Source organism: Staurois parvus, unplaced genomic scaffold, assembly GCF_062004578.1.
Source record: "Staurois parvus isolate SC_StPar_1 unplaced genomic scaffold, SC_StPar_1.0 ptg000207l, whole genome shotgun sequence".
Classification (NCBI taxonomy): Eukaryota; Metazoa; Chordata; class Amphibia; order Anura; family Ranidae; genus Staurois; species Staurois parvus.
Genome location: NW_028318003.1, coordinates 5,349,257 through 5,374,715, shown reverse-complemented (window position 1 = coordinate 5,374,715; position 25,459 = coordinate 5,349,257). Strand labels below are relative to the sequence as shown.

Genomic DNA, 25,459 nt, shown 5'->3' with positions numbered 1-25,459 from the left:
CTGATCTTACACAGACAGATAGCACTTTATTTCATATTTAAACAGAACTATAATCAAGGAATCAATAATAATTCAAAACCAACCTCCAGCTAAAACATTTTTATTCACTTTTGGCCAGAATAGAGAAGGGTTAACACCTCAAAAACTTTCTCTGTGATCTCCCTTTTGCAGTGTCCCCCCATTTCTGATGTGATGAAGGAAATAGATATTCTCTCCAGTGGGGATACAGACTGCTACAATAAACTTGTTTCTGTTAAGTGGGGTCATGCATTGCTCAGATTTAGGCCATTTCAGCAGAAATGTGCCCCTGGTAGAGAAGAGAGACAACAGCGCCACTCTAAGTGTAGCCAGTTAAACTCAGGCAGATTTAATGGTAAAATTGCACTCAAATAGGTAGGTAACAGGTAGGCATGTCAAGTGATGGAGGTCCAGTGGGAGCATCAGGTCCTTTGGCTGCGCTTTGGGTTTTTTCTCGCCGCTCCGGTGGTGTCCAAGGCTTGGGGAGTAGCAGAGGGGCGCAGGGAGGCACACAGGGATGATGACCCCAAATGGACCAGGTTTCCAAGATGGCGCGCGTCCGGAGCATGCTCACTCCGTCAGGCCTGATGCTCCCACTGGACTTCCATTACTTGACCTGCCTACCTGTTACCTACCTATGTGAGTGCAATTTTACTATTAAATCTGCCTGATTTTAACCATCTACACTTAGAGTGGTGCTGCTGTCTCTCTTCTCAACCTGCATTGGGAATATCTACAAGCTCTTACAGCCGGCTTCCTCCTCTGACAAGTCCATACTACTACAAGCCCCCCACTACAGATGGACTTGGACACCACCTCCACATGGACCTTCTACAAACCCCCATTGCTGATGGTCCATCCCCAAACGCACACAGGGTAGACGCGTCTTAGCGCTCCCTCCCTCCACTCACCTCTGAATGTGCCCCTGGTAAAACCACCTGATCGGCAAATAAATTGTTCAATCAGCTTTTGTTAAAAGAGCAGAAACTGGTCAGCAGAACAGCATACACTTCCAATCAGATGCAGACACTGTTTAAGTATTCTGAGAGCCATGGGTGCCGGCTGACAGAATACAATAACTGGCAGGGGGATTTGTTTATCCTCACTGTTCAGCATAGATGGACGAATCTGTAGATTTCTTTTGTTCAGCCTGAAGGCTGAGTGTATAGCCAGCTTAAGTACCCCTTCCAGGTTACTATAACCGTATCTGACCTCCTATCTGACCTCCTATCCTCATGATAACCACTCTCCTCATTTCTTGTTCTGATGTCACAATAAAAGGAAGTAAAATAAAATAAAATCTTCCTATTTGGGTCATGGACAATATCAACATAAAGTGCATCTAAAGCTGATACTGTTTTCCATTCTGGCTAAAGTAGGAAAAGTTAAACATCTGCCAAATTTTTCTTGAATCATCTCTGTCCCACCAGGGCGAATATCTCTTCACTACCTGTCTTGCACACAAAACAGAAGTTAGAAGAAATCTATTCAAAGTGGGAAAATTCTTCTTTTAGACAGCTGTCACAGAAACAAGTGTACCTATTAGAAGATGTCTCCTCTATCCCTGTTCTGGTGACAAAAAAATGTTACATCGTGTAAAACTTTATGTCACAATGAAAATGGTCACCAGGATAAATAGAGAGAGTGAATCTACCTAGCGGGCACAGACAACAATTAAAAATTGACAGGGGTTCTATAAACATTTTACATTGTGCCAACGGTCCTTAAAATAAAAAGAAAGAAACTTGGAAATTCTTTAAATGACACCCTCACATACTATTGATGGAGTTAAAAAAAAACTGTGTGAACCGGCAATTATGCAAAGTTTATAGATTAACATTCACGAAGGCCAGACATACATTTTTAAATCTCAGCCAGTTCAGCAGGAACCGGCTGAGATTCGAACCATGTATGGGTAGGTTGACTGTACCCAAGTTGATCAATTGATCAATTTGGGTGCAGCCAGCCTGCCAGATTTTACATATAACATCTGGTATAGCTGTATAGCTGTTAGCAATAATCACTGTCTTCTCCTGACGGGGACGGCTTCCCCTTCGACCCCCCCCTCACCGGGAGAATACAATGGCTCAGTGAGAGGGATTCCTCTGACGACACATGGGGGAATCGCAGGAAAGAAATTCACTTCATGTATGGCCTGCTTAAAGGGTCCAATTGTGAAGGAGAGAAAAAGCTCCTGATGATCACAGCTTATCTCTAAGCCCTGTCCCTATTCATAGAACTAATAATTTTCCAAGATAGTGAATTCTGGCTTTATTTGGCTTTAAATGGGGTCCTTGTAAGTGCTTGTTGGAAAACCTCCACATGACCTGACCAAGCATTCTCTTTTCTCACCAGGAAGGAATTAAGCCTTTTAATACATGTGCCCCAATTCAATGGATTTGGGGAGTCATGCGATTAACCTCAATGGGTCCTGGCTCTACACGCAGGCCTTTGTGCTGAAATTCATAAAGAAACATGTGAACATGTATGCAGCTAGAAATAGCTATGTGAGATATGTATGTGTCTGTGAACATACAACTCTAGAATAGGAATAGACAGTTTCCAGCCCATTATGGGAAGAGGGCTTCTCCAGCCTCAACTGCACAATTATGTAAAATTATGATTAAAAATAAGAGGGTGGCTGTAAGGAAATCTGTCTTTTTAACTGGCATCCGTTTTGTATAATGCCTTCATTTCTAGATGTATGAACAGGTAGTTTCGATTTTGAGTTTCGCTTGTAACCTCTCTCTCGTTTCCTGAGTTTAGTTTCTATTCTCAGTAAATGGAACCACCTCATATGGTACTCATCAACCATTTGCAGTTTCTGTTCTTCACGTAACTATACTGATAAGAGTGGAATGTTTCATTGGTCATCCTAAAATTAACGCCTATTGAGATCTGTATAACAGTTCAGTTCTTGTCATGCATTAAACTTTCAGAGATTTAGCTTTTACACTTCAGTGTCTGCAGCTTTATTTCTCTCGGGCCTGGTGGTGGAAATAATCAAGGACAAGTTGGGCTACAGACAGGAATTGATCCTATCAGTGGCCATACACACAAAACATAAAAAAATACAGTAGCCTATATACAGTAGTATATATTAAAGCCCATCCCCAACCAAAATGTTTTAGTTTTGAATAACACGTAATAGCTATTACAACTGTTGATTTTTGTAACCATCTGTGTCCCTTTTGGGAAGCTTTTCTCTTTATTTTTGTCAGGGAAGAAAAAGGTGGGGAAGCTCGCCAACATGACACCAGATGAAGACAAACATGGTTAATAAAGTGAGGGAACAGTTTGAACTTCTGAGAATGTTTTTATTGCTGTCTGTACCCTCCTGTCCCGGTATTAAACCCCAATTCTTTTCCAGATGCCACAACAGCAGAAAGTGGATAATCTGCAAATACAGTCAATGTAGATCTCATGAATCTTTTTTTTTTTCCCCCAGCACAGCGGGACAACAATTTTACAAAGAGCAGCGTGACATGATAATGTGAGTACTTTACGTTGCAATGTTTATCTTAATAAGCATGGGGTGGTGACAGGGTCTCTAATAAAACACACATTATTCTGAATCAGTTAAAGCCTCTCAGGCAGCTATTTAATACAGTAATACAATCACATAAAGCTGCTAGCAATACTGGCATAAAATCTGTGTGTCTCTGTCTCTGTAACCTATCATTAGGTATCTCTGGGGAGATGGCTTCACCGCGGAAGCTCCTGAGGCCAAGCCTGCTTTCCTTCGTGTATTCCAAAATCTACTACTGATATTTATGTAAAGACTAGCATGCTAGGGAGACTACTATAAAGCTTGTCTGCAGTAAAACATAGAAGCACATTTCCCTGCTGGCAGTGTTCACTAGCAACACATCCAAATATAAAACATGGCATAGCGACCAAATGGCTGACTAGAAAGGAGAGGTTTGGAGAGAATACAGTTTGCAAAAGGCAATCAGTTTTGGCATCGCATGCTTTACATTAGAGACATATGTTCTAACCTAAAGTTATTCTGTAGAGGGCCCTCTGAATACTCTATTGATTTGTATTGTAATTGTACTGTCTGCCCTTATGTTGTAAAGTGCTGCATAACCTATTGGCGCTATATAAATCCTGTAAAATAATAATCTTTTAAACATTTATTAAGATATGTACAGTGTGTTAATGTAACCAATGCAGGGAAAGTAATCAGAGTAATGTGTGTAAAAGTGGAAGAAAAGCATAAATTGAATTATTCCCAACAAAGTTCTCTTCCCCCTCCTCTTCATCCCTATCCTGCCTAACCAGTGTAAAAAAAAAATCTGTATACATACAATTGTGTTCAAAATAATAGCAGTCAGACATCACTAACCTGATCAATCACTGTTTTTGGTAGAAATGATATTTCTACATGACAAATAATTTACTAGCAGGTGTAGTAGAGTAATAGAAATCCAACAGACCCAACAGTCATGACATGCATGCTGCTGATTCTGTGTAATTGAATCACTAATTGAAAGGGGCATGTTCAATATAATAGCAGTGTGGAGTTCTATCAGTGAGGTCATTCATTCTTTGAAAAACAGGTGACAGTTATTGCCCTTATTTAAGGAAGGAAGGCAGCAAATGTTGTACATGCTGGTTACAGTGCATTTCTCTCTGAAATCCTGAGGAAAATGGGTCGTTCCAGACATTGTTCAGAAGAACAGCATACCTTGATTAAAAAGTTGATTGGAGAGGGGAAAACATATAAAGAAGTGCAGAAAATGATAGGCTGCTCAGGTAAAATGATCGCAAATGCTTTAAAATGGCAACCAAAACCTGAAAGACGTGGAAGAAAGCGAAAAACTACCATTCTAATGAATAGAAGAATAGCCAAAATGGCAAGGACTCAGCCAACAATCAGCTCCAGGGAGATCAAAGAAGGTCTAAAGTTACCTGTGAGTACTGTTACAATTAGAAGACCCCTATGTGAAGCCAAGCTATCTGTAAGAAGCCCCCGCAAAGTCCCACTGTTGAAAAAAAGACATGTGCTGAAGAGGTTACAATTTGCCAAAGAGCACATTGACTGGCCTAAAGAGCAATGGCGCAACATTTTGTGGACTGATGAAAGTAAGATTGTTCTTTTTGGGTCTAGTGGCCGGAGACAGTTTGTCAGACGACCCCCAAACACTGAATTCAAGCCACAGTACACTGTGAAGACAGTGAAGCATGGTTGCGCAAGCATCATGATATGGGGATGTTTCTCATACTACGGTGTTGGGCCTATTTTTCGCATACCAGGGATCATGGATCAGTTTGAATACATCAGAATACTTGAAGAGGTCATGCTGCCTTATGCTGAAGAGGAAATGCCCTTGAAAATGGTGTTCCAACAAGACAACAACCCCAAACACACCAGTAAACATGCAACATCTTGGTTCCAGACCAACAAGGTTGACGTTATGGAGTGGCCAGCCCAATCCCCGGATCTTAATCCAATAGAAAACTTGTGAGGTGACATCAAAAATGCAGTTTCTGAGGCAAAACCAAAGAAATAGAGAAGAACTGTGGAATGTAGTCCAATCATCCTGGGCTGGACTACCTGTTCACAGGTGCAAGAAGTTGGTTGACTCCATGCAACACAGATGTACAGCAGTTCTCAGAAACAGTGCTTATACAACTAAATATTCATTCAGTGATTCAAAGGAAAGCAAAATCTTCAAACATTTTTCAGTTTATATAGTGAATGTTTGAGTTTGTAAAGAAGAATACAAACACTGCTATTTTTTTGAACAGTCTAATATTCACTTTTCTTAAATTTTTTTGTAGAGGAACAACACAAATTTGATATATTTTTCTTCATGTTTTGATTTGGAATAGAATGTGTAGTGTTCCCAAATGCATTTGTGTGTATGGAAATAAAAGCTATTAGAAGGATTTTGAGCTTTATTCACTTTTTTCAACACACTGCTATTATTTTGAACACAACTGTACCTATTATTAATCTGCGCAAGCTTGGTCATGTGATCTTGCAGCTCTACCTCCCCTGTGTCAGTAAGCAGTTGCTGTAGGGGAAAGCAGGGAGCACTAGCAATGGCTGAGCTATGGGAGACTATGGGTGATGTCACAGCTCCCAGAATTCCTAGCTGTGGTCAAATATTCCCTGAGCTGCAGGATCATGTGACCTGATCAAATTAAAAATAAATACACTGATCTTTTTTTTTTTAGAGGGGAAATGGAAGGGACCATTTTTAGGAATAGTTAAAAATTAGGCTTTTCTTTCATTTTAATGCATAAAAAGAAAAGTTTCTAGAGAGTGCAATATATTTTTATATGTAAATGGGGGCAGTAATCCTTGCTTGTTATATGTACAGTGTTAATGTAGAATCGTGGCCAGGCTATGGACATTCAAACACTTTAATAGTATTAACACGTAAATGAATTACAAAGCAAGCCCTCACTATCCTCTGTAGCTGCAGGCACTTTGGAGCAATTTATCCTCAATTTGACAGCAGAAACACTCAGCTCATTCTGCTCCCCCTCCCTGCAGTGACTTGGCAGACTGTCAGCCTTCTCATCTCTAATGTAAACACTGAGCAGCTGCTCTCAGCAGGACAGAGTAGAGTGCTGAAACTAAGGTAGGCCATAGATTACACAATTGTCTTTCCTTCCACCATGGGTGGAAGAAAAGAATATTGCTTGATTCTCCCTCCCACTGCGCTATTATATTCTACTGGTGGGGAGCCTTCCCAGCCAACAGAACACAATGTTCCCTGCTGGCAGCTACAGCATCAATGGATCGACTTCACTACAACCAGCTTGCCCATAGATGAATCGAAGCTCAACTGGTCCCTGCTGAACTGGCTGAGATTCGATCCATCTAGGGCTGGCTTTAGGCAAGTCATACATTACACAATTTACTTTCCTTCAACCCATGGAAAGAAAATTGCTTGATTACCCCATGAACACAGTCAATGTTGATGGGGGAATGCCTCCCACAGACATACTGTATTCTGCTAGTGACGTCAGAGCCCCTCCCCTACACGTTGCGCCACTGTGTCACGTGGCTTCGTCAGGGGGATCTGATCACCACGCACTCCAGATCACAGCGGCGAGTATAGACTGTATGCTCAGCACACACAGAGGAGGCTTTTATAAGGCTTGTTTTTACTGACATTATTGTGAGTGTATAGAATACTGATTGCAAATAAAAGGTGTTAGGATAAGGCACTATGTTTCTCTTTCTTCTATATATATTAACCGTGGAGAGATGAGCAGAAACGGAGAAATGGAAAGATAGATCTGTGTCCTGCAGCAGATAGAGGGAGAGATCCATGCAATTTAATCTGCACTAAGGGAGGAGACCATTAAGAGAGACACAGAATTACAGTTGATCAGCTTGTATAACATGAATACAGAGCAGAAGATCAATCCTATTATATAATACAAAGCTGTGGTTGCCTAATCGCAAGTTAGGCTTCCATTGAAGTGAGTGCATATTGATATTCAAATTCGGAGGGCACATTTGCAAGAAAAAGCATTTGTTGGAATATATGAATTGAGTCCCTGTTGCTTGTGCACCTTTTTCTTCCACACTTTTCCCTTCCACATAACTTTCTATTAATGTGCTTTGATACAGCACTTTGGGAACATCCAACTTCTTTTGCAATTGCCTTTTGAGGCTTTCCCTCCTTATGGAGGGTGTCAATGATGGTGTCAGGTCAGCAGTCTTTCCCATGATTGTGATTCCTACTGAACCAGACTGAGAGACCATTTAAAGGCTCAGGAACCCTTTGCAGGTGTTATGGCTTAATTAGCTGATTAGAGTGGGACACGTTGAGCCTAGAATATTGCACCTTTTCACAATATTCTAATTTTCTGAGATTGTGGATTTGGGGTTTTCATGAGCTGTAAGCCATAATCATCACAATTATGACAAATCACGGCTTGAACTATCTTGCTTTGCATGTAATGAGTCTATCTCATATATTAGTTTCACCTTTTAAGTTGCATTACTGAAATAAATGAACTTTTGCACGATATTCTAATTTTTCGAGTTTCACCTGTATATTTAGTATATTTAATACATTATTTATCTTTTGTTTAATTTTTTTGAATCACAATAATAATGATATTTAATTTATGATTAATTAAGTGATTTTAGTAATTCTAATCATTATTTTATGGAGCGCGACACAATTGCACTTTAATCACTGGACAGATGGGTTTTAATGCCAAACTGCCGCATATACATTCATGGGGCTTTTCTGTGCTGAGAACACAGTCACAAGATCTGAAAGCCTGTCTTCACCTCCTGTCATTTAGATCATCTTAAAAGGGCCAAGGGGTAGTGGCAAGGGGTTAAAGTGGTACAAAATCCTCCTATCCTTTACATCCAAGGAAACCACCATCTTTTTCTATTTGATCTGTAGTTGCCATGGTGCTGCACATGTGCTCAGTTTGGAAACCTGCCATTTGATGGCTTGATGGTTTGGCTGATAGCACAAGCAATTTCTAGAGTTATCATTTACTGCTTTTCTTGAATATAATGGTTTTGGGAAACAGTAAAAATACTCATGTCATACAATCTCTTATTACAGTACAATTGACCAGCAAGGATTCTAATTACACTTGTCTGACACAGGCGAGCCATAGACAGAATTATATTTTTGTCTGACATGACTTAAGATTTGACGCAATGACAAAAAATTGTAAAATCCATACAATGTTAAAAATGCAAACAATTACTATTATAGAAGCAGATAATTTTCCTGGAAAAACACTTGTCGCTTCCCCTGGAGGAGGAATTCACAAATTTGTGTATGACCTACATTGTAAAATGTCTTACTTGAAACATGCAAACATGTGAAAGTCATATCACAAATTACTCTTTGGGAGATTACAGGAATAACTGTACATGAGAGATTTTGTTCTCCTTGAATTGTTGCCTTTACAACTGCTGACAATGTAATAAAAATATTGAAATCTAAAAAAAAAATAATTCTACGTGCAAAGTGCTAATGAAACAGTTTTGATTTTCATACATAAAATGTTTGAACATAAAAAGCTAGAAAAAAATATTCCCTACTATAGATACAAAATATTTATAGCCTTGAACAGATCAGTTATTTATTTATTTTTTTATGAGCATGCTTTACAGAATTTAAAACACTTTCCCAACCTAGCAACATACATTTTTTTTTAAAAACATGACACTATCCTCTATTTCTGCCTCTTTCATACATTTCACCACAGTGGAACCCTTCAAATCATTTTTTAGATCCAGGAAATGCCCGCTAAAGCTAAAATATGATCAGAGCAAAACATTATTTAATACCTCTAGTTCTATACAAGAACATTATTTAAGTAATAATCATGAAATGATACAAATAATAATGGCCAGAAAGAGAAAAAGACTATGAAAATGGTACTGTCCACTAATACTACAGCGGTCCATTAATGGGTAATCTTTTTTTTTCCATTCAGCCAGCAGGCCGAATGAAAACAATCTAACAGATTCCTCCACCCACACAAACAAGGTGGATTGAGGAATCTCCCCTGCCAAGACATAGTATTCTGACAGTAGGAATTGCCCCTGTCAGAATACACAGATCAGTGTCTGTAGCCCAATAGCTGCAGTCGTTGATCGAGAGAAGTTTCCCAGCATATTCTTTCAACAGATGTCAGTCAAATTATTTACTTCTCTTGGGCAAGGATGGCCAAACACTGATTAAAAATTGTCCAGTCCTTGCTGAACTTCAATCAGTAAGTGGACAGCTTAAAGAAGATGTAAACAATAGTTCATAGTACTGATATGTGCCTGCTGTATCATGTACTTGTATGAAAAAATATTCTGTTAGCTCTGTATTGCTTCCTTTGTGTGAAATCCCTGGTGATCCTGCCAGTCCGCTCTGCTTTCCTATTAAAAACTGACCACATTAGGCATGAGAGCACAGCGTGGTCAGTTCTCTAGCTATGCTGGGAAGTCAGTGTGTCTACCTCAATGATCAGACGTCTGCTGACTCACCCCCATCCCCCTGCACAGCCTTTCACTGAGAAGATCGGTGTGCTATTGTTTCCTCTCCCCTAGTTCTTATGCAGCTAAGAACAGAGGGTATGTGATCACTTATAAAAAAAAAGGGGGGGGGGATTGGTGGTGCACGGAAATGAAAATTCTGGTGCCGAAATCGATACCGAAATTCAGAATGCACGTGGCTGAAACCTGAACCGAAACCGAAATGTCTGTGTATGTGGGAGTAGGGAGGCTCCAATTTTTTTTCCTAATTTAATGTATATTTTTTAAATTATAATTTTATTGCTATCACAGAAGGGACCAATAGTCCCCTATGTGATAGCATATAAGTGACAGGTTCTCTTTGTAGGGGGGTGGGGGGGGCAGTGTGTGCAAGGAGGGGGCAGGAGCAGTGTATACAGTGAGGGAGCAGTGTATACAGAGAGGCTACCTCACTGGATGTCACTATATGCCATTGCTGGTTTTTAAATGTTGGGGCGGGGTCACCCAGTGACATTACCCAGAGACCCCACCCCTTAGTTTCCTTTAGCTCAGAGGAAAGTGACAGCTCATTCTCTGAGCTATAATGAAAAAAAAAAGCTGGTAATTACATTTAAAACCCGGCAATGACATATAGGCAGCCAATCACTGTATACACGGCTCCTCTCCTGCCTTTCTCTGCCGCTCCTCCCCTCCCACATCTTCAGTACAAACAGTCCCCTGTATTGGCTAAACTTTTCCTATCGGCAAAATGCCAATATTGCTATTTTCGGCCGATATGTTTTGGCGGCCGAAATTTCGGTGCATCCCTAGGGGGGATGTATTTAATATCTGTACACAAATGTTTTACCTTTCATTTCTGTTTTACACTGAATGGGTTGTTTTACAAGGTGAGGGTTTACAATCACTTTAAGAGTCATTGGGGAAATATCCCCATTGATGCGCTGCCATTAAACTCTATTAGAATACGCATTTTTATGAAAGTGCGTCAAAGTCCAGCATGCTCCATCTTCCATGCACTTTAACAAAACACGCATTCTAAAAGAGTTTAATGGATACGCACCTAAAAAGTGTGAAGAACACATCCAAAAATTTGCATGAAAATGCAACAGGGGAAACCCACACTGCCCATGATATGAACCAGGAGCATTAATGTGTGTCCTGTATACCTGTAAAAGTCAGCTTTAACCCTCCCTTACCTATATACTTCAGACTTAACCATCCTTTATTCAAAACCTTTCCACCGTGACCTAACCATAACTAACCATAACCATTTAACTCTTGTGCCTAAAATTTAAATTTTAATTACCAGGTCCTAGGCTAAGGCCAATTATCTCCCTAACAACAACAGGATGAAGAATTCTTCTTGTCCTTGGATGACTCCAATAAGTGTCTAACACTATTGTGGTTACATGAGAAAGGTAATCAGAATTTCCTAGGCACGCCAGCAACCATTTTGGAGCAGGGCAGTGCTGATCCAGCTGATTTCTTAATTGAAACGTCCATTGCTAGCATTTCTGTAATTAAAAACATCAGCTTCTGAAGGAGATTCATACTGAAGTGGCAAGGGGATTAAAGGACTCCTTACCATTTCAATTTAGGGGGAACAGTTTGAAATGTATTCATTAAAAAAATGATTGCAAAAAGAAAAAAAAATGCTGAATTAAAAAACACTACCCTTGGTTACTCAGGAGTGGCAACATTTTTGATGGACTTTTTTCCCCAACATGTAAAAATACACTTCTACACTTCTCATGTTGATAAATACTGTAAACTGTAATTTTATTGGATAGAGGAGGAAAAAATGAATTTAAGTAGAAGGAAAATAACATAAAAAAATAGTATAATAAAACCCTAATACATTAAAATTTGTAAAGAAATGGTTATAGATTTCAGCTTTTCCTGCTGACAAATATGCTTCAGTCTGCTATGTTTTGCGAATATCGTACTTGTATGGTATTTGGTATCTTTGAAGTCAGAAGGCTTTCATGGTTATATCTTGTGGGTGAACACATGGGGATTTGTTATTTACAAAAAGAGTCAGAACAAGGAGCTCTGGGACTGAAGTGATTAAAACAAGCAGAATACATATAAACTAAACCAATATAAAGTCACTTGTTATACAAATTTTAGGTAGAGTGAGAGAATGTCACCAGCACACCATGGATCTCCAGAACAGATCCAAAGCTTTATTCAGCAATCATCATAGCCAAAGCAATGTTTCGGAGCCTCGCAGGACCTCTTCATCAGGCATGTGATTGCTGAATAAAGCGTTGGACCTGTTCTGGAGATCCATGCTGTGCTGGTGACAGTCTCTCGCTTTGATTATCTTCAGTTTTAGACGGTGGTCGTTGCAGCACCCATTTACATATCCGCCATTTTTTAGGAACGTGTGTTGTGGGAATAGCGTGTTGAAACTATAGGTAGAGGGAGCACCTTTAGGGCCCAACTAAAGCCAAAACATTTTCTGCACTGGACAGAGTATGGAAAGAATATAACCTGTGTAAGAATTTATAAGATTCCTCTGTCCTGATTGTTGAGATTTCTCCCCTGTTGCGACTAGAAGTGATAAGAAATCTCTCTCAGTGAGGGTTTAGCCAGCAATAAAACATTTTGTTAATGGATAAGTCAGAATGTCTGTCAGGCAGGCTGTTACTGGAGCTTATACTGAATTTCCAAAATTGTATCGATTGGACTAAACATCAGGGATATGGATGGTCAATCCAAATTTAAAGGTTATTTTTGGTGATTTCCAAAAGGCTTCTGGGAAAGGTTGACCAAAGGCTTTGCCTTGTATCTTTGTCTATTCTTCTATTGCTTGCTCAGCCTGACTGAGACTACCACCCTTCTATCTTTGTATCAATGGTAGCATTTTTAAAAGAAGTGGCTTAGGCTGTTTCATCAGGCAAGGCTGCCAAGCTTCCCAAACCATTCTACACAATTTTTTATTTAAACACACTTTGTGGGAGCCTGGCTTATTTTTTTATTGACCTAAATTGAACACATATGGTTTGGGAATTCTGCATTTTAGAGGTTTGATTTTAGAAAAAAAGAACTGGCAAACCTGATCAAACATCACCTCAAAATTTGTATTACTCTTAGTCTACCTGCCCTGGTGACAACCACTTTAATTTTTGTTTTGCAATCACAGCAGCAGGGGGAGAGGTGAGATCTCCGCATAAGGGAAAAGGACACCAAAAAGAGTGCAACAGACTTATTTAAATTTGTTAAGTCTGTCTAAAGCTAAAATGTTTTTTGCTTAAGTTGGGCTTGGAAGTGATTGTCATACATTTGATCCATAGTCATTGAAAGGAACTTTGTTGTACTGCCATTGAAACTGGCATCATATCATAAGGAATCTTAAGCAAGCCAAAGATGAATCGACCTTCCACCATGCTCAGTGTTGATGGGGGAATACCTCCTGCACCGTTATTGTATTTTGCTACGGGGAGGGGTGCAGGGAGCCTTCCCAGCTGGCAAAATAAAATGATTCCTGACCCAAGTGAATTGATGGGTCGACTCACATACAACCAGCCTGCCCATACATGGATTGAAATTCAGCTTCTCCCAGCTGAACTGGTCGGATTTCGATCTATGTATGGCCAAAGAAGGGTCTGGTTACTTTGAAAACACAATGTGATATTAGAAAGAAATCAATGTAGTAGTTTTGTAACAATTTTGTAGCCATAATTAACTGCATCTACAAAATCACATTTAAACATAACAATAAACTTACCAAGTACAGTGAGGTTCAGTTGACTCTCGCGGTTTCCAGTAGGAAACGTCGCAAATTCACATATGTATGGCCCCTCATCTCCTAGTTGTAACTGATTGATTTGAATGGTACCGTCACGAATAGAAGGGCTCTGGAAGACCACACGTTCTTTGTATGGAGAAAGGATTGATGTACCCATCGAAGGATTATATATAGCTACATTCTCTTTAGAGCCATTTGTTGATTTCTGCCATGTGACCTGTGTTATCTTTACAGTGGGCATGGAATTGATGAAACTGCAATGAAGGATAACATTTGTGCCAACGAATCCCGAGACTGTATCATTGACTAATACCATCTGTGCATGGACACCTGAAAGAGAAAAAATACAGGGATATTAATTTATATGAGAAATACAAAACATATGGAAAAAAACATAACTGCTCAAAAACAACATCATTTTTTATCAGTGCAAGAACGACACAAACAAAATCTTTTTCTTCCTTAAATTAATATTGAGTTATCCCACCATCTTTCAGGTCTTGCTCCAGGGAGGTGACAACACTGCAGCTACACAAAGCTACTGTAGGTACACACGCAGAGGAAGAGAGTTATCAGCGAGGAGGTTACTGCTAATAACCCTCCCCCTCACGACCAATTGCAGCTGGATATGTACTCCAACAGTAATCACTCTCTATATTTCACATCACATATGTTTTCAGGCTACGCTGGGGCTAAATGGGTGCTAAAAAAACAACTAGCAGGTTAACGTGTATGAGCATACATAAGAAGATGCGTTGCCAGCACATCATTGATTTATTATTAATAGTCCAAATGTTGAGGCAATCAAATCACTAGTGAGAATGTAACATTTCAAGAACATGCAGGTCCCTTTCATCAGGCATGTGACAGGGTACTCCAAAAAACAACAAAAAAAGGGCCCTGCTTTTCAGGGTGAATGGATTATGTTTAAATGTTCATTCCATTCCCCAAAGAACACAGTCAGTTTTCATGGGGGAATCCCTCCCACAGCACTATTGTATTTGTATATTGGGCGGTGGCAAGTCCCGGCTCAACAGGCCAAATTTCGATTCATGAATGGGCGGCTTAAAGCTGTCCATAGACAAGTTAAAAATATGAACAGATTCCTCCATTCATACAATTGAGGAAGATGCATGAATCTCCCCACTACCACTACAGCCACTGAGCAACAAAAGTTTTCAATCAACTTCTGTCGAACAGGGATGGCCACGCGCTCATCGAAATTTGGCTTGTCCCTGTTGAACCAGATGAATCTAGATCTGCCTTTAGGCAGCTTAACTTTAAATCTTTAACTTTAAAACACTCTCAACCACAAAAAATACCCAGCAACCCCTCCCCTCAACTCTAAGAATGGGGGTTTACTCTGACTCCAAGACAATAGCCTCAAGTGTCCCACAAAAAACCGTCAAACACAAAAACAAAAATGAATAATGTACAAAAAATATCTTCATTCAGATGATTATATCCCAAAACCCTAACCCATAGTAAATTTAATTAAAATATTAACCACATCATAGGAGGTTTTGGGGTACAATCATGTGAATAAAGATATTTTTTGTACTATATAAGATATTTTTGTATATTATTGCTTTTTTGTTTTTATGATTTTTTTGTGGGACACCTGAACATCTTCATACATAAATTTAAATCCCACCATTGTTTGGTCAAGCGAGAGCTGGCTAAATTGAATGAGGTTCAGCAGTTTAAATGGATGACAAACATGCATAGCAGATGTATGGGCACACATCGTTCAGTATTATACCATCTGCTCACATTCCCAATCACATATACAACAGTATGTGAGGGTAACATCTGATAGTTCGTAGTACAGCGGATTGTGCACTGTAATCATATTTTACATCTCTCAGCAGTTCTGATTTGGCAGATGTCTATAGGAAACTGTCCTATTCAGAGAATTACCATCTACCTCCTAGCATCCTCTTTACTTTGGAATTTGTACTGCACTTGAAAAGAAGAGAAAAACACTGCATGGCAATGGTGATTTAAAAACAAAAGTTCCCCTAGACATTTTCTTCCACATCGAAGGATCATTTCACAAGCAGACTAGCAGGGTCTGATTTACTAAGGTCATAAGCTTGCTTCTCAGGCTGTCTCTGAAGATGCAGGAAGGATGCATTACAGCAGGTGCAGACAGACGCTTAATAGGCCATGTGAGTCCTTGCCAGCATTGGATGGTGCTTAGCGGCTCCCCCGCCCACTGCCTATAAAATTCATTGAACCCTGCAAACAGCAGCCCCGCTGTGTGCATGTGTGCTTGGCTGTTTTGCTGAGCACAGTGTAAAGCATTTCAATAGCACATCTCAATGCAGGCAGGGCTCAGATGGCCGCTCAAGCAGCCATCTACACCTGCCCTTAGACTGATTTACTAAGCTCAAATGTGAAATGTATGCACCTCCCAACGGTCATAACAGTCTAATCCTGTTTACATCCACGCGCCTTACAGAAGCAGGTGAGGCTTAGAAAAGTGTAATTACAATGAAATCAAATAAAGAAAAACTAAAACTGTATGCAAGTTGTAATAAATAACTTTGTATATTCAGGCTGTATCTTGGCTATACACCTTGGTTTTGGATACACAGAATGTAAAGGAATTATTTGTATGGCTCTGCCCACTATCCAAAAATGAGTAATAACCATTGTTTTTGGATTTGTGTTGGAAATCTGTATTAAAAAGTTACACTGAACTTTAAAACAATGGACAAATAACAAGAGATGAGGCCCTTAGCTTGCCTGTATCTGGCCCTAAGGGCACTATTCTTTCTGCTGGTAATGAGGCACAATTCCTTTCACTGACTCCAACAATGAGGCATAATTCCTCCTACTGATACAAACTATAGGACACTATTCCTCCCACTGTCACCAACAATGGAGAAGTGTTCTTTTCACCGGCACCAATGATAGGGCACTACTCCTCCCACTGACACCAGTGATGGTGTGCTATTCCTCCCACTGACACCAAAGATGGAACACTAGTTCTTCCACTGAAATCAACGATGGTGCACTATTCCTCCTGCTAATACCAATGATGAAGCATTATTCCTCAAACTAATATCAATAATGGAGCATTATTCCTCCCACTAATACCAATGATGAAGCACTATTCCTCAAACTAATACCAATGATGGTGCACTTTTTCATACACTAGTACCAATGATGGAGCACTATTCCTCCAACTAATACCAATGATGAAGCACTATTCCTCAAACTAATACCAATGATGGTGCACTTTTTCATACACTAGTACCAATGATGGAGCATTATTCCTCCCACTAATACCAATGATAAAGCACTATTCCTCAAACTAATACCAATGACGATGCACTTTTCCTTCCACTAGTACCAATGATGGAGCATTATTCCTCCACTAATACCAATGATGGGGCACTATTCCTCCCACTGATACCAATGATGGAGCACTATTCCTCCCACTAATACCAATGATAAAGCACTATTCCTCAAACTAATACCAATGACGATGCACTTTTCCTTCCACTAGTACCAATGATGGAGCATTATTCCTCCACTAATACCAATGATGAAGCACTATTCCTCAAACTAATACCAATGATGAAGCACTATTCCTTCCACTAATACCTATGATGGGGCACTATTCCTTCCACTAATATCAATGATGAAGCACTATTCCTTCCACTAATATCAATGATGAAGCACTATTCCTCAAACTAATACCAATGATGGTGCACTTTTCCTTCCACTAGTACCTATGATGGAGCACTATTCCTTCCACTAATACCAATGATGGAGCACTATTCCTTCCACTAATACCAATGATGGGGCACTATTCCTTCCACTAATACCAATGATGGGGCACTATTCCTTCCACTAATACCAATGATGGAGCACTATTCCTTCCACTAATACCAATGATGGGGCACTATTCCTTCCACTAATACCAATGATGGGGCACTATTCCTTCCACTAATACCAATGATGGAGCACTAGTTTGGAAACCCCTGGTTTAAATCAATATAACCAGTGTAGTCATTTTACTTAAAAATATGTATAATAAAATTTTATAAGGCTAAAAAAAATGTCTGTACATATGTGAAAGCAGCTTTTTTCTTATGTTCCTTAAAACTGAACTCCCAGTTGCTTTAAAACATGTTTATTGAAGCTCTATAATCTTTTATACATCTTTAAAGTCAAACGATGGGCAAAAACTGACGGTTTCCTATCCCTCACTACCACCCCCTTCCCCAATCCATCATAGAAGGGATTTTCTTGGCTTACCCTAGCTCCACCATCTGGGTCCCTCACCATCGGCCGTTTCTTGCTGAACGAACCGCCGATCCAGATGTGCAGGTTATCCCTTGTTGACCTGCTACCCCCTTATGATGATATCATTCCTCTTTTGAATCCTGAGAGGTCACTGTCATTGGACAACCAAAAAGGAGGTGTCTACATCATGCAGGCAGTGATGTGGACACCCAAAGATGGACCCAGCAGAAGAAAACAGAAGAGAAGTAAATGATAGAGAACAGTAGGAGGGACAGGCAGGAGGGAGATTTCTTTGGCTTTAAATGTATATTTTTCACCTTAATTTGGCTTGGTATAAAACTTTTTTGAAGTCTCTGTATAGAAGAGCAGCACAAAAAGCTATTCAGGTGAGTGGCAGTTCAAGGAGCATACTGATAGGGGGACAGAGCAGAATGACAGAGTGAGCTCATCTGTCTGCTGCATCTTCTTTACTGATCAGTCACAGGCCGGGGGTGGGAAGGAAACTTGTAAGTCAAAGTGAAACTGCAGCACAGAAAGATCAAGTCTCCTTCCCTGCCTGACAAGAATGTGCTGTGTGGCAATGCTGTGTAAATTTTGGAACTGGATGAACAGAAATACAAATAGTTTTGACAGGAAAAATGCAGCTTTCATCTGTTTGTCCAGAGTTCATCATTAAGAATACACCTTTGTGATCTGGGAGGGAGATCGGGAGGTGCAGCTGGGTCTCTTTTAGTGCGGTTGAATATCTTTTACTTAAATAATCGGTTGCAACATCATATCCAGGAAGACAGAAAAGCCAATCATGGCATTTGAATATCCATGTGCCCTCTTTGAATGGTAAACTTTGACTCAATTCTCCTGTTCATGGGAAGACATCTGCCTGTCTATGGGAGGACTGTGACTGGCCATTTTCAATTTTACCCTTGAAGTGGAACTTCACTCTCTCAATCCACATTGACTATTTTTAATCCTTATGCTTCTAGCATTAGTAAATAGATAGGAAACTATATCATGTTTACTTGTTTTAAACTTTTTTTTTTTTACATTTCTTTAGTTACTTCCTAGTTTACATGTCTAGGCAAATGATGTCATGCATCCCAGGAGTCTTCAGGAGAGGAAGAGGGGCTTTCTCAGCAAAGCACACCCTCTTGTCTGTCTGTATGTGTGTCTGTAAGGGCACATGGATTCCAGGAAATAATTGCTACATGTTTCATCTGCCCTTACTTAAGATGGCCACAGCCAGAAATGCTAGGAGGTTGTTCTTCAAAGTGATTTTTCAGCAAATTAAAGCAAGAAGACATTGATGGATGGAGGAGTTTTTTTTGCATATTAAAAATGAATTAGTGCTTTTAGCTTGTGGTGCTCAGATAAAGTGTAGTTCCGCTTTAAGACCTTTCCAAACAAAACTACAAATGAAACAATGACTTTATTTTACAGCACAGTATGTTTGTTTTCATATCCTGCCTCCAATGATGCAATCTATGTCTACTGTCATCTAATAAAAACTGGAAAGTGTTTGGGGAAACAGATAAGAGATCTTTTTGGGACAAAGAGTCTATTGTTAATTCAACAAGAGATTACAATCATGGTATAACCAGGTTAATACATAATGGATAAGGCAGGTGCAATTTACATGAGTTTGCTCATAAAGATCTGAGTACTGGAAAAAAACATGAGAATTCCTTCTTGAGCTCCATATCCACACCCATTCACAACCATTACAGAGCCAAGCAAGGAATCACACTTACGTATTTCTTTCATTATGTAAGTGAGCATTTGACTGCAGAGATAAGAGCCCCCTCCCTTAGAATGGAAATTTAACTTAACACGTGTGTCTGATGCCAAGAAAGGTACAAGAAGCTGGTGTGGTACAGTGTTTTGAAAAAGTATTCATACCCCTTGAAATTTTCCACATTTTGTCATGTTACAATTAAAAAAACTTAAATGTATTTTATTGGTATTTTATGTGGTAGACCAACACAAAGTGACACGTAATTGTGAAGTGGAAGGAAAATGATAAATGGTTTTCAAAATTAAAAAAAAAAATATATATCTGAAAAGTGTGGCCTACATTTGTATTCAGCCCCCCTGAGTCAATATTTTGTAGAACCACCTTTCGCTGCAATTACAGCTTACAGCTGCAAGTCTTTTTGGGTATGTCTCTACCAGCTTTGCACATCTAGAGAGTGACATTTTTGCCCATTCTTCTTTGCAGAATAGCTCAAGCTCTGTCAGATTGGCTGGAGAGTGTCTGTGAACAGCAATGTCCAAGTCTTGCCACAGATTCTCCATTGGATTTAGGTCTGGACTTTGACTGGGCCAATATGCTTTGATATAAACCATTCCATTGTAGCTCTGGCTGTATGTTTAGGGTTGTTGTCCTGCTAGAAGGTGAACCTCTGCCACAGTTTCAAGTTTTTTGCAGACTCTAACAGGTTTTCTTCTAAGATTGCCCTGTATTTGGCTCCATCCATCTTCCCATCAACTCTGACCAGCTTCAATGTCCCTCCTGAAGAAAATCATCCCCAAAACATGATGCTGCCACCATCATTTTACACAGTGGGGATGGTGCGTTCAGGGTGATGTGCCGTGTTAGTTTTCTGCCACACATAGCATTTTGCTTTTAGGCAAAAAAGTTCAATATTGATCTCATCTGACCAGAGCATCTTTTTCCACGTTTTCCGTGTCCCCCACATGGCTTCTTGCAAACTGCAAATGGGAATTCTTATGGCTGTCCTTCAACAATGGCTTTCTTTTGCCACTCTTCCATAAAGGTCAGATTTGTGGAGTGCATGACAAATAGTTGTCCTGTGGAGAGATTCTTCCAGTTGTGGATCCCTGTAACTCCTCAAGAGTTACTATGGGCCCCTTGGCTGCTTCTCTGATTAATGCTCTCCTTGCCCGGCTTGTCAATTTAGGTGGACAGTCATGTCTTGGTAGGTTTGCAGTTGCCATACTCTTTTAATTTTCAGATGATGGATTGAACAGCACTCTGTGACATGTTCAAAGCGTGGGATATTTTTTTATACCTTACCCTGTTTAAACATCTCCACAACTTTATCCCTGACCTGTCTGGTGTGTTTCTTGGTCTTCATAATGCTGTTTCTTTACAAATGTTCTCTAACAAACCTCTGAGGGCTTCACAGAACAGCTGTATTTATACTGAGATTAAATTACACACAGGTGGACTCTATTTACTAATTAGGTGGTTTCTGAAAGCAATTGGTTCCACTAGATTTTAGTTAGGGGTATCAGAGTAAAGTTAGCTGAATACAAATGCATGACACTTTTCAGATATTTATTTGTAAAAAATTTTTAAAACAATTTATCATTTTCCTTCCATTTCACAATCATGTGCTACGCTGTGTGGGTCTACCACATAAAATCCCCCCCAAAATTTATGTTTTTAGTTGTAACAAGACAAAATGTGGAAAATTACAAGGGCTTTGAACACTTTTTCAAGGCACTGTATGATGACCTGTGCAATTTCCACATTAATTATCAGAAATTGGAAGCTCTAGACCAGGGGTCTCCAAACTTCTCAAACAAAGGGCCAGTCTACTGACCTTCAGACTTTAGGAGGGCCGGGTTGTGGCCAGTGGGGGTAAAAATGTCCTGGGACCAGCATCCGTGAAAGTAAACATGACCTCAGGGTTGGAGGTCAGTAGGCGGAAGAGTAGTGCCCAATAGTTGGGATCAGTGGGAGGAATACTGCCCCATTGCTGGTATCAGTGGGAGGAAAAGTGCCCCATTGTTGGTGTCAGAGGGAGGAATAGTGCCCCAAGGGCCAGATAAAGGCTGGCAGAAGGCCGCATCCAGCCCTCGGGCCACAGTTTGGAGACCCCTGCTCTAGACCACGTGTGTCAAACTGGCGGCCCTCCAGCTGTTGCCAAACTACAAGACCCATGAGGCAATGCAAGATTGCTAGTTACAAGCATGACACCCAAAAGCAGAGGCATGATGTGACTTGCAGTTTCGCAACAGCTGAAGGGCCGCCAGTTTGACACCCTTGCTCTAGACCTTCTCATGGTCCACAATACTTAGACTGAAGACCAACTTTGCGATCAAATGGGCCTCTTCCTATACCTCAAAATATTCCTACCTAATGATCTCTCATGACTTTTTGCCCTCAACTTAACCCAATTCATACTGTCGCTTTACACAAGTTGTCAACTTGGTCTAAGAATAATTTTTCATGGAAGGGGAGATGGAATGTTATTAATCTGAATAAAAACAAATGGCAACCACCCCAACCTATAACTGGCCTTTGCAGCAAGGAGCAAATGGAAGAGTGATGCATGTCAAAAAACAACAGAACAATTCCCAGCTTGCTTACTAGCCAGCCTGCAACAACCTGAACTAACCCTAGCAATTCACGTTAAAACCAGGGGGGTTAGTTTTCACACATTTGCCAATATATGCTTAAGCTACAGCGACCACGTCACAGCACCCCAGTGTACTGCAGTCCTAACGCTAAACATTTTGAGTCTCCTGTGTTGGAGCACATATATCATAATAGAGAGTCTAAGGGCAGGCAGGGATCCCACCGCTCCTTTAAGGTATAGGGACACCCAGAACAAGCACAATGGCATCAAAAGTATCCAGTGCATCCCCTCACCAATTCACCAAGAAAACAAATGGCAACCACCCCAACCTATAACTGGCCTTTGCAACAAGGAGCACGTGGAAGGGCGACGCATGTAAAAAAAAAACAACAAACACAAATTCCCACCTCACTTACCAACCAGCCTGCAACCAACTGAATCATATATTTGCAAATGTGTGCAAACTAAATCCCCTGGTTTTAATGTGAACTGTTAGGCAAGGTCAATTTGGTTTGTTGCAGGCTGGGTGGTAAGTGAGCTGGGAATTTGTGTTTGTATTATTAATCAGAACATTCTGGGTTGTATAGTTAACCTTCTCCAGAAAATCCCGATCCATATTACTGTACCCTACTTTACAACCCAATATCTCTATATATAAACAAATTTGTCTAGCCCTCCAAACCATCATGCTCGAATCACTTTACACAGAACAAAGGGGGCATGGCACTACTTAAACTGGTGCAAACATGAAGGGGTAAAACATGAGGAAATGTGCTTGTATTGCAGAGATGTACTGCATAAGATTTTATTACTTTGCCCTAACATACGCTTTAAACAACTACAATAAATACATTCACTAGATCAGATGATTTGATAACTACAAAGCTAAACAAAGCAACAAATAATGGTTCAACAAGCAATCACCTGTCTGTGAGACTATGATTTGCTTCCTAACTTCAGGTTTGTAAAATGCTCTTTGCCAGGTTTATAGGAGATAAAATTGAGATAGCTGTATCACACTCTAATAGGAGCACCATAATCAGCTTTTAGTTTCTCCTTGGAAATGAGCAGATCACAGAGGCTGCCCGAATCTGATTTGTCTGAGTATATCAAACCCCTGAGAATCCCCTATTGCTACTTCATTACAAAGTGCAATAACCTAGAAAAATGTAGCTTTTGTTACTGCAGGAATTTAAGTGGTAAATTAAGTATCGGAGTATTAGAACTGTGAAAGGACCCTGCTTACTGGCATGCATGACTTTATTGTGAATTTAAAGTAAAATTAATTATCTGCACTAAAATCAGTGAAAATTAGTGGCAATGGTTGAGAAAGCTGTGCCTACAAGAATTCAGTAGAATTGCAAATTAAATGTACAGGTGAATCTCAATAAATTAGAATATCATCAAAAAGTTCATTTATTTCAGTAATTCAATAAAAAAAAGTGGGAAACTCATATATTATATAGATTAATTACACACAATGTGATATATTTCAACCATTTCTTTCTTTTAATTGTTATGATTATGGCTTACAGCTAGTGAAAACCCAAAATTAAGTAACTCAGGAAATTAGAATATTACATAAGACCAATAAAAAAAAAGATTTTTAATACAGAAATGTTGGCTTACTGAAAAATATGTCCATGTACAGTATAATATGCACTATACTGTACATAGTACTTGGTCAGGGCTCAGTTTGCATGAATTACTGCATCCATGTGGCATGGCATGGATGCAATCAGCCTGTGGCACTGCTGAGGTGTTAGGGAAGCCCCAGTTGCTTTGATAGTGGCCTTCAGTTTGTCTGCATTTTTGGGTCTGCTGTCTTACATCTTCCTCTTGACAATACCCCACAGATTCTCTATGGGGTTTAGGTCAGGCGAGTTTGCTGGCCTATCAAGCACAGTGATACCATGATCATTAAACCAGGTGCTGGTACTTTTGGCAGTGTGGGCAGGTGCCAAGTCCTGCTGGAAAATGAAATCAGCATCTTCATAAAAGTTGCCAGCAGAGGGAATCATGAAGTGCTCTAGAATTTCCTGGCAGAGGGCTGAGCTGACTTTTGACTTGATAAAACACAGTGGACCAACACTAGCTGATGACATGGCTCCCCAAATCATTACTGGCTATGGAAACTTTACACTGGACCTTATGCAACTTGTATTTTGTGCCTCTCCATTCCTCCTCCAGACTCTGGGACCTTGGATTTCCAAACAAAATGCAAAATTTACTTTCATCCAAAAAGAGGACTTTGGACCTCTGAGCAACAGTCCAGCCATTTTCTCCTTAGCCCAGGTAAGACGCCTCTGACATTGCCTCTGGTTCAGGAGTGGCTTGACACAAGGAAAGTGACAGTTGTAGCCCATGTCCTGGATACGTCTGTGTGTAGTGGCTCTTGAAGCACTGACACCAGTTGTAGTCCACTCCTTGTGAATCCCCCCCAAATTCTTGAATGGCCTTTGCTTCACAATCCTCCCAATGATGTGGTTATCCCTGTTGCTTGTGCACCCTTTTCTACCACACTTTTTCCTTCCACTCAAATTTCCATTAATATGTTTAGATACAGAACTCTGTGAACAGCCAGGTTCTTTAGCAATGATGTTTTGTGACTTACCCTCTTTGTCCAGGGTGTCACTGACTGTCTTCTGGACAACTGTCAAGTTAACATCACTCATGGATCTACAGTGGCTTGCACATATAACTCTATTATTTTCAGATCAGTTTATGATCTGATGGAATTAAGAAAAGCATTTCCATTATTTTCCTACAACTCTGATGCCACACATTGCAAGATACAAAACCTCAGTGCAGTCCTGGAATTCTGTCTCTTATGCTGTCCACACACAAGATCTGGGTGATGTGCTTTTTATCATGCATAATACCGCAGCTACTATAAATTTAAATCAAACGTTATATAAAAAAAAATATGAAAAGTTATCTTTACATTTTGTTTTGCATTTGGTTAGAGTAGGGAAGGTTTAAAACCCTGTCAATTAATTGTGTAAATGAGTGTGTGTTGACAACACACACCAGTGACTGTAGGAGACCGAGACCACATATGATTCAATTTTATCCACAGCCAGAGCTGCTCCCTTCAGCCCCGATAAAGGGGTCAGAGTGAGGCCCCTG

General features: G+C 40.0%; 1 protein-coding gene across 1 annotated transcript in view; it reads right to left on the bottom strand.

Moving 5' to 3' along the window:
- NECTIN1 (nectin cell adhesion molecule 1) overlaps nt 1–25,459 on the bottom strand; it is a 168,962-nt gene that overhangs the window by 29,137 nt on the left and 114,366 nt on the right. The window contains exon 2 of the mRNA XM_089678561.1: nt 13,725–14,075. Coding sequence (XP_089534687.1) covers nt 13,725–14,075 — 351 coding nt within the window. The remainder of the gene's footprint in view (nt 1–13,724; nt 14,076–25,459) is intronic.